This window comes from Elephas maximus, chromosome 9 (assembly GCF_024166365.1).
Source record: "Elephas maximus indicus isolate mEleMax1 chromosome 9, mEleMax1 primary haplotype, whole genome shotgun sequence".
NCBI classification, from domain to species: Eukaryota; Metazoa; Chordata; class Mammalia; order Proboscidea; family Elephantidae; genus Elephas; species Elephas maximus.
In genome coordinates this window covers 4,520,202-4,532,833 of record NC_064827.1, presented here as the reverse complement: position 1 = coordinate 4,532,833, position 12,632 = coordinate 4,520,202, and the positions used below count along the sequence as shown (strand labels likewise).

At 58.8% G+C, this 12,632-nt stretch overlaps 1 protein-coding gene across 21 annotated transcripts in view; it reads right to left on the bottom strand.

Annotated features, from left to right (window-relative positions):
- Nucleotides 1-12,632, bottom strand: part of BRD3 (bromodomain containing 3) — a 38,996-nt gene that overhangs the window by 8,372 nt on the left and 17,992 nt on the right. For all 21 annotated transcript variants that reach the window (XM_049896846.1, XM_049896847.1, XM_049896848.1 and 18 more), the window contains 5 exons: nucleotides 12,285-12,499; nucleotides 10,057-10,428; nucleotides 4,952-5,080; nucleotides 2,741-2,932; nucleotides 1,003-1,244 (listed from right to left, as the gene is read on the bottom strand). In XM_049896846.1, the coding sequence (XP_049752803.1) occupies nucleotides 1,003-1,244; nucleotides 2,741-2,932; nucleotides 4,952-5,080; nucleotides 10,057-10,428; nucleotides 12,285-12,499 (1,150 nt within the window). The remainder of the gene's footprint in view (nucleotides 1-1,002; nucleotides 1,245-2,740; nucleotides 2,933-4,951; nucleotides 5,081-10,056; nucleotides 10,429-12,284; nucleotides 12,500-12,632) is intronic.

The window sequence follows — 12,632 nt, the reverse complement described above, 5'->3', positions numbered from 1 at the left end:
TCTAATCTACTTCTATCTCCACTGCCCCACCAACGTCTTTTGCCTAGATAAGCACCATAACCCCCAAAGGTGTCCTTCCTTCCATTTCTGCCTCCCACCAATCCATGCTCCTCAACAGCCAGGACAGGGCCATCATTTTGCTTAATCCCTTCAAGGCCCACTTCACATGCCCTTAGAATAAAATCTAAACACCTTCACGAAGCCTAGCCAACCTGCCCCACTTCTCTGGCTCTTGGTGGGAGCCAATGACCCTGCCTTAATTCCTGAAGGCAACACATTCTACCAGCCTCTATGGCTTCATGCGTGTTGCTCCCCATTCTGGAAACACCCTCCTCGCCTCTTCGGGCAGGTCTCAGCTGAAGCACATCCTCTGCCCAGAAAAGGTGCCCCAACTCTGAGCTCCACAGCACCTCGCTCCTTCTCCGTAAGACTGATCTCACTTTACGGTCACTGCATGTCCGCAGCCTGCAGTTTTCAGGACAGGCTGACATGAAGCATGCGTACACAGAACATTCACCACGTATGGACGAGGAGCTAAACCTGTGCCCAGTCACGGTCTTCCACTCCTGACCTTCTGCCCACTGGATGAGCCAGGAATAGAGTGCCAATGGCCCACGCAACAAGTCCCCAATGCCCCACCAATAAAAATCCCTGCCACAGATCAGGAAAATCCCCCAGAAACTGCCAGAGGCCGTGTGACAGCTTCAATGTCCCTGATCTAGGCCAACTCCCACCAGCAGCTGAAAGGTGCCCTCCAGAGCCCCCAACTTCCCAGGAGAGATCTCATTTGGTCCTCATGGTGTCCCTGCAGGGTGGGCAGGATAAGGACCATCTACCCCCCACCCTGTTCTCCATGAAAACCAGCCCAGGCTCTACATTACCCATGGGAGGGCAAGGCTCAGAGCTCAGACTCCAGCACTCCTTCCATCACAAAAGCACCCGTACTGTGCTCCACACTTGGCTGCCCAGCTCGAGGAGGGCCTAGCGGGCACAGGAGCCCACCTGTTGGCCGTGGTTGTGCTGTTGGCCTTCTTGACAGGAGCCTTCTTCTGCTGGACCTGCTTGGCAGGCGGTGCCACCTTGGCCTTCTTGTCTTCCTCGGACTTGGCCTTGTGCTTCTCCTTCTCCTTCTCTTTGTCCTTGTCCTTCTTCTTCTTCTCCTTCTCCTTCTTCTCTTTCTTCTTCTTTGGTTTGTTTACTGGGGCCTGAGACAGGGCGGCCAGCTGCTCATGCACAGCCTTCAGCTGGAAGAGAACAGCACACCCACCCAGACAGCTAAGCAGGTGTCCATGGGCATGGCTCTGCACCCTCTGGGCTAGCTCTGGGCCAGAGATTCGGGGATGGGGGAGTCACGGGCACCCCGCGGGGAGGGGAGCCCAGAGCATTTGGGCCATGCCCCACCCTAGGCCACCGGGCTGTCCTGTAGCCACACAGCCAGACAGGTCTAGGGCGGACTATTCTCGTCCCAGCTCAATTGATCATCACCTGGGTGACTGCTGCCCAGTCACCTAGCTTCTGGGGCCTCAGCTTCCTCATATAAACCGGTGGTAAGGTCCCCATCCCACAAGATCAGGCTGGCGAATGCTTAGCCCAGGGCAGGTGACACAGTCAGCCCTCAATAAGCAGGAGCTAGGTTTCATGCTCAATTACTACACCCAGATGAGGAAGCCTCCAGGAGGTTAAATACCCACACAAAGGAGGTTTTCAACAGCCTCTGGGGAAGCTGTTTGGATATCACCCAGGCAGGTCTACAGGACCGAGATCATCTGGTACCAACAGCCAACACTCGCTCAGTGCCTGTGTGTGCCCGACAGGTCCAAGGGGATCTGCGTCTCCTCATTCTAAGCCACTGCCCAACCTCCATACAAGCTTCGAGGTACTGGAGGCAACAGTCCCTCCCAGCATCTATGTGGCCCAGGCACGGTCACACAGCTGGCAGGCAGAAGAGCTGAGACTGGTGTCCCAGGATCCCCAGAGTCCATGCTGGTACAGGGAGACCTGCCTGCCCCACTGCCATCCCTCACGGCTGTCTTTTCCTGCAGTCTGTCATCATCTCAAGACGCTCAGCTCAGGGCCAATGTTCAGGCCCATGGTGGTGACCCCAGGGCCTCTAACTGGACCCTTCCCTCTGACATTTACGTCCCTTCATCCTGACCTAGCTGCCTCTGCTCTCCCACTGCCAGAAATCGAGCCAGCCAGCTGCCAGGTGCTCAGGGAAAACTATTTAGATTTTCCTCACTTCCTCCTCGACACAACTCAGAAGGCAGCAACATCAGTCCCACCTGCCACCAGGGAACATGAAGCACGAATGGGGAGGGGGCTGCACCAGCCTAAGGCAGAGACGGCGGGCCACCCCCCACCCTACCACAGGACACTGCTCCCACTGCACTGGGGGCTCCAGTAGCCTTCCAGGCCTTTCTACGAGGCATGGCATGGTCACTGCTTGAGCCCTACCCCCCCGGCCCACAGGGCCCCTGGAGCGTCCAGAACACTATGGGGCCACACGTGTGCACCCGCCCATCAGGCTCCACTGCCCCAGGCTGCAAAGGCCCAGCACTCGGCGCTCAGACCCTCCCCATGACCCCCTCCAAGAGCATTTCCATGAAGGAACGCTGCCGGCTGCCTGGGGAAAAGAAAAAGAAGGAAAATGGGTGGATAACTCTCGGGTTGGGGCGCCTGGCCAGTGGCGGTGGGGGCAGGCCTGGGTGATGGTCCCGCCGGGCTGACTGCCGGCCCGCACCTGCTCCTGCAGCTCCGCCAGCCTCGTGGCCCGCTCCTCCTCTGAGTCTGAGCTGCCAGAGTCTGACGAGCTCTCCTCGCTGCTGCGGCAGCTCTCGGCGCCCTTGCTCACCACCGGGGCTGCAGGCGCAGGGGGCGCGGGCGCCTCCACGGGCTCGTCCGGCATCTTGGCAAACCTCATCTCGAACACGTCCTATGGGGGAACAGGGGCCACCTTGAAGTCCTGCTCACCTGCACAGGCCCCCCTCCCTGGGCTCACCAGGCTCCTCAGGGGCCATGACTCCCACCACGCCCTCAAAGATACACCCATGGCTTCTCCAAGATCAGGCTCTGCAAGAGACCAGACCTGGGGTGCCCCATTTGCTCCCACTTCCTCCCTCCCAAGCATCCCCAGAGTCTGCCACGTGTAGGGCAGGGGATACAGGAACATCCCAGCCCCAGCCCCAGCCTTCTAGGAGCTCGCAGACACGTCCTTTACTGAGTACACACTCTTCTCAGCCCACGCTCCAGAGCACCCCCTACTGCTCTGCAGCTTTGAACCTGTATCGGCTCCAGCCAGGGAGCCTGGGTGCCAAAGCTCACTGCCCCATCCCTGCATCCTGGGGATAGTACCAATCTTACTCTGGAGCACGTACGTCCAAAGTGAGCTAAAACTCTAGTCCTGCCACAGCTGGTTCTGCGAAGTCCACAGGCAGCTCCTACGTGGCCAGGATGTGGGCCCCTGACATGCCTTTCAGCAGAGGTCCCTGCCCTGGGGACGAGAGCCAGGCTCATCGCAGGCAGGACGAACAGCCTGAGAGGACGATATACACGACAGGACTCCACTGGCTGGGCTCTAGAATCTGAACCATGGGGATGAAGACACCCCGGATATATGGCAACCCCACAGAACTACTATCTGCGAGGTCGCTGCTCAGCCTGCCCCAGGTCCCATCAAACAACTTCAGTGCTGGGCTCCGACCTCACAGCTCCACGTACCAGCCTAACAGCGATAATGACTAAATAGTTGTCGGTAGTTCACATCTGCCCGCCTCTGTGGCGCTTCCTAAAAACCTCTTTTCTTGCTGAGGAGCTGAGCAGAGCCGTTCACCTCAGCGCTGGCCTCTGCTCGGTTCGCTGCCAACACTGTTGGCTTCCTCACCGGGTTCAGGCACGCCCCAGGGCAGCGGGCTCAGGACCATAGTGTACAGCAACCACGGTCTCAGTGTAAAACCGGGTCCAGCGGCCTCCCCAGGTGGCTCTGGGATCTCCAGGGCCACCCTCCTGAGCGGGACCCTGTACCAGCACCACCAAGAGGCAGCAAGCAGAAGCCAGGCTGGGAAAGTGCCTTTGCAAGGCCTGCCCACAGGAGGCGGTCAGAAAGGGTAGCAGGACCCAGTGACGTGCCTGCCGCAGCTTCTCACTCCTTTCTGTTCCCCATTTCGGTCCCGTTTAATTACAGGTGGTACTATGAGCTACTTCACAGAGCTTTCGAAATGCTTCCGAGCAAAGGACTCAGAAGCACGTTTTACAGAACAAACGCGCTGGGTCCTTCGAGAAGTCAACAGTCCAAGCTCCGGAAGACGACACACATCCACAGTTTTTGCTTTTTCCTCTGAAGGTCTTTGAGGAATGTAACACTTAGAATAGCAGCCTTGTCATCTGTGCAAACAAACACCTTACAGGACCGAACATAAACAAGGAAGGATGGAGCCTGGAGGACCGACCTGCACAGAAACCCGTGAGGAGCGCCAGGACTTGGGCAGAAAAGCACACACACACACACACACGTGTGTACATCTCTGTGTTGGCTACAGCTCTATGTTTCCCCAACACACAGCTTGCCGTCACTTTGTAAAGCACCCACAGGCTGTGACAAATACCTCTGGGGCCCAGCGAGACCACTGGAACCTACCATCAGGAAGGTGGCAGGAGGCTGGACTTCCGTCCTCACCATCCCCCACCAGGACAGACACAGGCTGCTCGAGGCTGAGGACCACCAGGAGCACCAACAAACGAGGAACCCTAGGATCAAGCCTGGAGCCTGGCAGGTACCCAGCCCCGCTCAGGAAAGCCCTGTGGTGTGAACAAGGCACCCGCAGCCTTCCCTGGCCAATGCTCTCCGAGATACTGGTGTCTCCCAGGGACCCATCCCATGTCAAGGCAAGCTACTAGTCCCCCTGTACCCAGGAGGCCCCTCTCGCCCCCCAGAAGCCTCTCTGCTGATGGTTACCTGCAGCTTCCGGGCCATAGCCACCACCTCGTGGTCTGGAGGGTTGTATTTGTAGCAATTGGAGAACATTAACCGGATGTCAGCTGCGAAGCTCTGTGCATCTGGGTACTCGCGGCTATCCATCTTCTTCTGTAAACACACAAGTAACAGCGGTGAGGGGACATGGCCCGCGCATCTGTGGCACCCAGCCAGTCCCTTCTTGGTGGGCACAGAATCCTCGAGGCCACGGCTGCCACTGCCATGCACGTGACGGTTACACCTGTTGGCCAGGGACCTTGTGCACGGGCTCACCGAGCAGAGGGTGGGAGACAAGCGCTGGCTGGAAGGACAAGGAAAAGCGGTGCTCAGCACAAACACGCGGGGCTCCCAGTAGCTGCCACACGTTCCCTTCTGGGATCAAAGGTTCCAGCTCCACACACTGACCTCTGATGTCAGGGGCCCGGGGGACAGGAGCTTCTGGTGAAAACGTGCTTCATTAACAACTTTCGGGCAGTGCAAACGGGTAAGCACTCGACTACCAGTCGGAGAGCTGGCAGCTGGAACCTGTTCAGAGGTACCCTGGAAGACGGGCCCGGCAGCCTGCGTCTAAAACGTCACAGCCTCGAAAGCCCTGTGGAGCAGCTCTGCCGTGACACACACGGGGTTGCCGTGAGTCAGAATCGATTCGGCAGCATCTAACACCAACACAATACCCAGTTCGTAGAATTTTTCCTGTGAATCCCTTATCACTGTCACCAGCCGGCTTCCCACAGAAGAGCCCAAAGGCTGAGCGGCCCCAGTTGCTCTGGAAGGGCCCATCCCGTCCCAAATGTCAGCAGGATGGAAGGTAGTAGGGCTGTGGGGTCAACGCCAGGAGAGGGATCCTGTGTAAAAACCACCTTAGACTCTATGTGGCTTTGGCAAATGGCGAGTTGAGGCTGAGGCCCAGCGGGAAGTGAGGGGGTCACACAAGCCCCCTGTTTGGGTGAGGCTCAAAGGTGAGGCCCCGTGGTCAGGGGCAGGGGCCAGGATGAGAGGGCAGACTCTGAGGAGCACAGCTGTGTGGCTGCCAGGGACAACTCCAGGCAGCAGGCTGGGCTCAGCTGCGACAGCCTGAGATCCGGCTCACGCAGGGAGCTGCTGGGCAAGCGCTCCCCGCTGCCCGGGCTCAGCAGAGACAGAGGAGGCTCAGTGGCCTGGGGAGGGGGACAGACACAAGGCAGGGTGGGATCGTCCTGATACCTCCTCAGAGCTCAGGACGCCCTAGGTCCAGGTGCAAATGAGACAAAGTGGTGGCTCCAACCCACAGGGTCCCCCACGGTGGAGGCGGGCCTCCGACCCCAAGACCCAAGGGCCCGGCACGACATGCCTGGGAACCACAGATGCTCCTCAGAGCCAGCCTTCAGGTTCTGAAAGTTTCCTCACATTGAGGCAGAGACTCACACTCGTTTCCAGCACAAATGCCCCCCAAAAGCTCAACCTTTAAAATCTGCAACATTCAGGAGACATCTAAGTCAACTGGCATAATAAAATCTATTAAGAAAACATTCTGCATCCCACTTTGGAGAGTGGCGTCTGGGGTCTTAAACGCTAGCAAGCAGCCATCTAAGATGCATCAATTGGTCTCAATCCACCTGGATCAAAGGAGAATGAAAAACACCAAGGACACAAGGTGATTATGAGCCCAAGAGACAGAAAGGGCCACATAAACCGGCGACTACATCATCCTGAGACCAGAAGAACTAGATGGTGCCTGGCTACAACCGATGACTGCCCTGACAAGGAACACAACAGAGAACCCCTGAGGGAGCAGGAGAGCATTGGGATGCAGACCCCAAATTCTCATAAAAAGACCAGACTTCATGGTCTGACTGAAACTAGAAGGACCCTGGGGTCATGGCCCCCAGACCTTCTCTTGGCCCTGGACAGGAACAATTCCCAAAAGCCAACTCTTCAGACAGGGATTGGACTGGACAATGGGTTGGAGAGGGATGCTGGTGAGGAGTGAGCTTCTTGGATCAGGTGGACACTTGAGACTATGTTGGCATCTCCTGCCTGGAGGGGCGGTGAGAGGGTAGAGGGGGTTAGAAGCTGGCGAAATGGACACGAAAAGAGAGAGTGGAGGGAGGGAGCGGGCTGTCTCATTGTGGGGAGAGCAATTAGGAGCATATCCCACTGCTGCTGAGTTGGTTCCGAGTCATAGACACCCTATAGGACAGAGTAGAACTGCCCCATAGAGTTTCCAAGGAGTGCCTGGCAGATCTGAACTGCCAACCTCTTGGTTAGCAGCCGTAGCACTTAACCACTACACCACCACAGTTCCCTAGGAATATATAGCAAGGTGCATATAAGTTTTTATGTGAGAGACTGACTTGATTTGTAAACTTTCACTTAAAGCACAATTAAAAAAATAAAAAAATCTGGAACGTTAGCTTTAAAAGCAACAGGCCGCATGCTCTCTTTTTCTACGGCTTGTCCCTAAGAGAAAAAAGCAGCCGCAATGTCCTGTGACTTCGGAGCAGCGCTTGACACATGCTGACCAGCCGTTTGCCCAAGCTGTGAGAGACCTAAAATGCTGAGCAAAACCAGTCATGACTTTACAGCGAACGACGTCTCTCCAGCCTCCTTTTTCTGGTTTCGGGGCACATCGAACCCTTTAACCAAAATGGAATTAAACTGAACCTCATTCCAGCCCAAACACAGGAAGCCCAATGATGTTTCAGAAGTCCCTGTTGGTGCAGCAGCAGTGGGGACACACAAACCCAGGCTGTGGAGGCCGGAAACTGAGGCTTCCCACAGCTCCTGCGCTGCGTGGCTCTGGCCCTCGGTCAGCCTCCCGACCCCCAGGCAGTCTTGCTGTACCCCTTCCTAGGTGGGTGGCCCTGGGTGAGGCACTTCGTCCCTGAGCCTCACTTCCCCCAAGTGAACAAGGGCTGTGACAGGTGGCCTGGAGCTCCGAGTGGAGGTGAGCCCTCAACAAGCCATCATGGTTAGTGAAGCCTCCAAGCCGGGGAGGAGACCTGAGCTCAGCGGCTCCCCTCCAAGGCCTGAGCACCCAAAGGCCCAGATTTCAGGACCAGCTTTCTGACAACTCACTCTGGGTGGGCCCGCAGCTTCTCATGGCCTCAGTTTCCCTGCTGCAGTCGACAGCAGTTAATACGCGAGTGCTCTCCATTCTAAAAGGCCCCAATCACTGCCCCACCTACTGCTCCCGTGTCCCTACTAGGTACAGGGGCTGGGACACCTCTTTCCTCAGAGAGGGAGCAAGGGGGTATGAGAACCACCACACAGGCCCACACCAAGAGGTGGGTGCATAGGCCTCGTCAGAGCAGGGGAACGGCCAGCCGACAACTGCAGCCCCAGAGCCAAGTGAGGAAACCACCTACGTGACATTGCGGTCACTGTGCTCCAGGCCACGACATGTGGGCCCCACGTTCCCCAGTACCCTGGCAGGGTCACAGGCCCCACAATCAAAGCTGCCCGGCCGCCAGCCTGAGATGGGAGCTGTGCCACAGGATTTACACAAAACTCACAAAAGAAATTACTTCTGGGAAGAGGGGCATGGAGGAGATGAGGGCCACTCCCGGCCGACCTCTGCTCTGCTCCCATCTTTGTGCGCTGTCATGGATTGAATTATGTCCCTCCAAAAATGTATGTATCAGTTGGGGTGGTCCATGATTCCCAGTATTGTGTGATTTTTCTATATGTTCTAAATCCGGCCTCTATGATGTTAACGATGGAGGATGGGCAGCAGTTGTGTTACTGAGGCAGGACTCAGTCTACGACACTGGATTGTGTCTTGAGATATAAAAGGAAAAAGCAAGCAGAGAAACAGGGGGACCTCATACCACCAAGAAAGCAGTGCCGGGAGCAGAGCGCGTCCTTCGGACCTGGGGTCCCTGCATGGAGAAGCTCCTAGTCCAGGAGAAGACTGATGAGAAGGCCGAGAGAGAGAGAAAGCCTTCCCCTGGAGCTGACACCCTGAAAGTGGACTTTTAGACCACTTTACTGTGAGAAAATAAACTTCTCTTTGTTAAAGCCATTCACTTGTGGTATCTCTGTTATAGCAGCACTAGATGACTAAGACACACACCTACCTGTGTTTCGCTCACACAGTTCGAAGATGTCCAAAGGAAAGCTATGGTATTTACTGAGCTCTTGGGGGGCAGGACTGCGGTGGCAGCCACAGGGGATTTCCTAACGAGAACACAGAACGGCTGGGGAAGTGTACACTCTGCCTTCACTGAGTGAGAGCCCCAGAGAGGGCAGGGAGCCTGCTCCCAGCTGCAAAGCCACAGCCCACCCAGGACGGCTGCCCCCAGGGCCCACCCAGGACAGCTGCCCTGAGGCACTCCGCCTTGGTAACCAGCTCAAACCCACTCCGTTGGGACCAGGTGAGCTTGACCTTGGCGGCCATGCACACGCAGCCCCAAGGGAGATCTCTGCAGCAGGAAGACCCTGACATGGGGACCTGGAGGCCTGGATGGTCTCGGCTCTGCCACCTCCTCCACCCTCCAGGTACACTCCTATCTGGGGAGGGCGTGGGCCGTAGGAGCCCCAAGCTCTAAGGCAGCAATCGATGGGGGAGGTCAGAGGCCTGGGCGATGGCAGCCACCTGCCCCCATGTGTCGTCTCGGCAGCTACCCATCCACATCCTGGGGTTTGGAGGGAGCTATCTGCAGCATGGTTGGCCACGAGGCAGAGCACTGCAAAGGGCCTCCTGGCCAGAGGTACAGAGACCCGCGATTCCATGTGGATGGGCAGATGAGAAGGAAGGGACATAACAAAACAGGGTTGAACTAAAGCAGCTGAGAGTGGAGCCATGGCGCCAGTGCCCAGTGGGCAGGACCACCCCCTCACACGGACCACAGCTGGGGCCAGGGGGCCGGCAAAGGAGGCAGAAGAGAGCAAATGTCAGAGGCCCAGAAGGTGTGTCTGCCCCAGGGACAGGGAGGACACTGTTGACGCCCAGACCTGCTCCCCAGGTCCCAGCACCAGGCAGCAGACCCTCGAGAAGCTAGTGGAGCGGGCAGTGGACTGAGCCCCAGGGGCCACCCTAAAGGGTGGCGAGCCACCCACGGCCTGGCCTGGACGTAGCCCGCTCCCCCGCAGCCCACCGCACGCACCTTGACGGTGCTGAGGTCCATGGGGTGCTTGATGATGTCATGGTAGTCATGCAGCTCCAGGGCCTCCGCGTCCACAGGCTTGTAGAAGGGCCAGGCGTAGGCCGCGTGCTTCTTGGACAGCATCTCCTTGAGGATGCTGTCACAGTAACGCAGGTGCTCTGACAACTTGCCCTTCTTGCCCGCATGCTGCGGCACCTCGCCATCCTCCAGGTCCTTCTTAGGAGGCTTGATGGGGCGGCCCCCACTCTCCCGCCGCGCCACCACCTTGGCCTGCTTGGGGTCCGACAGTGGCGGGGGCGACTCGCCCCGGCCCGCAGTGATGGCGGACGTGGTGGGCGTGGTCGTGTCTGCTTTCCGCTTCACGCCCTTTTTCTGTGACAGGGGAAGAGTCATTGAGGACAAGGCACCGGCAGCAGGAGAGCCTGGCCCCACAGGCCCCACGGGGAGCATTATCTCCTGTCAGGCACTGAGCTAAGCGCTGAACATGCACAGGCACGCTCCCTCTGCCCACCACCTGCCGCCAAATGAGGACGCCAAGGCGCGGGAAGGCGCGGGGTCAGGGCGCCAGTCCAAGGTCACACAGCTGGTCGTGGGGGGCTGGGATGTACACCCAGGCTTGACTTGGAAACCCGCGTTCGGACCCTGCCCCCCAGACCTCCAGAGCTCAGCGGTCACAGGAGCGGGGGTTCCCTTATCACCTACTGTGCTGCAACATGCAATTTACCAACACTAACGAGCCCCCCAGGCTAGGACCCCGTTAGCGTGACCAAGATGGCACGGTGGCCAGGATATCGCCAAACAGGACCCGGCTCGGGGACAGCAGAACAAGTGGCTTCCTGGTCCAGGGGACAGCAGACAGTCCCAGGGGAGGGCACCCCGGCTGGAGCTCCAAGAACAAACAGGACAGCGGGGCAGCCTGACAAGGAGACAAGCAGCAGCAGGGGCAGGGCTGAGGCCAGGGGTCCAGGCAGCTATAGGAGGGAGCAGGTCTGGACCGCCCTGAGGGCTGTGGGAGCCATAGCAGGGCTAGCTCTACACAGAGGGCAGTGCAACAACCAACAGCTGTCTGCGGGAGGCCCGAGCAGACACCGCCCAAGGGCGTGAAGGCAAGCCTTAACGTGATGGGTCCCTAGCAGGGACTCGGGGGCCGCACCATCAGCCCCCGCACTCCCTGCACCCCGGCACATGGCGGCCCAGAGCTCGGTGTGTCTCCTCATCTTAGCTCAGGTGGGCAGAGGAGCAAACCGGACCCCAGCCCATGGCCGTGCTGCAACCTGCTGCCTCAAGCCACCCACTGCCACAGCCACGCCTCTCCCGGCTGGCAGGGCCACGAGCCGGCTCTCCACAAACACACCACGTGTGCCCACCGGTGCCCAGTGCCAAGCGTGCCTGCAGTGGCCCAGGGGTGCAGGCCCAGCCCACGGGCTCTTCCTGCTATGGCAAATGGGACATGCTCCAAAACCTGCCCGCGCCACGAGGCAGCCAGGGCCAGCACCACCGGGCGTGCAGGCAGTGAAAGCCCCAGAGGCAGGAAGCACCAAAGTGACCGCTTTACCTGGGGACAGCCACTTAACCCTCTGAGCGCCCGAGGCCTCATCTGTAAGATGGGGGATACTGTCTGCCTCAGGGGGGTGCTGTGGGGATCAAATTAAAGAGGATAACACATGTAAGTACAAGCACAGCGCGGCCGGGGGGAGCAGAGCAGTCCTCACCAGCCCCAAACCACACAGGGCCACCCACCCAGGCGGCGCCAGGCCTGCCAGGCCAGGCCCTGACCTGAAACGCCCCAATCGAGTGGGGTAGAGGGGACAGACGTGCAGGCCCCTCAGTCTACGGTGGGCGGAGGTGGTCCTAGCCCTGGGGGACACGGCGGGGTGGGGCAGGCAACACACCCAACTGCTGTATACTCCTACCTCATGCTCTCCCACGCCTCTCCCAGTGTCCTGGGAAGGCCAGGGCTCTGGGGCCAGGGAAGCCTGGGCTCAAGTTCAGCCCCGCCCCCACCAGCTGTGTGACCTTCAGCTCCCTCAGCCTTGGCCTCCTCATCTGCTGTGAAACAGCAGCCGGGCCTCACTGCTACAGAGTGACGCACGCCAAGTGCTCAGCGAGCGGTTACGTTAGCAGAGACAGCAGAGCCCCCCATCTGCCCTGTGCTCAGACCCCATGAGCTGGCCCCGCTGAGCGGCCTCAGACACGGGCTCCCATCGCACGGGCCCCAGGGCACTCACCTTGACGACAGGCGGCGTGGGGGGCACCACGGGGATGATGGGTGTTGCAGGAGGCGGTGGGGCGGCAGCAGGGGGGACGGGGACCGACGTGACGTTTGCGGTGATGGTTGGCACAGGGGTGGCAGCAATGACAGGCGTCTGGGAGACAGCAGGAGGGACGTTCTGGAAGGGGGTCGCTGGGGACACAGATGACACGGCCGCCACTTGCTGCGTCCCTTGAAAACGAGGAAGAGAGGTTAAACACACGGGCTCTCTCAGCCAGGCAGAAAGAACACCGGTATGGCCACAGGCTTCCAGAACCACCCTCCAGAACACCAGGTGCCAGCCACGATGGGCCCAGATCCCCAC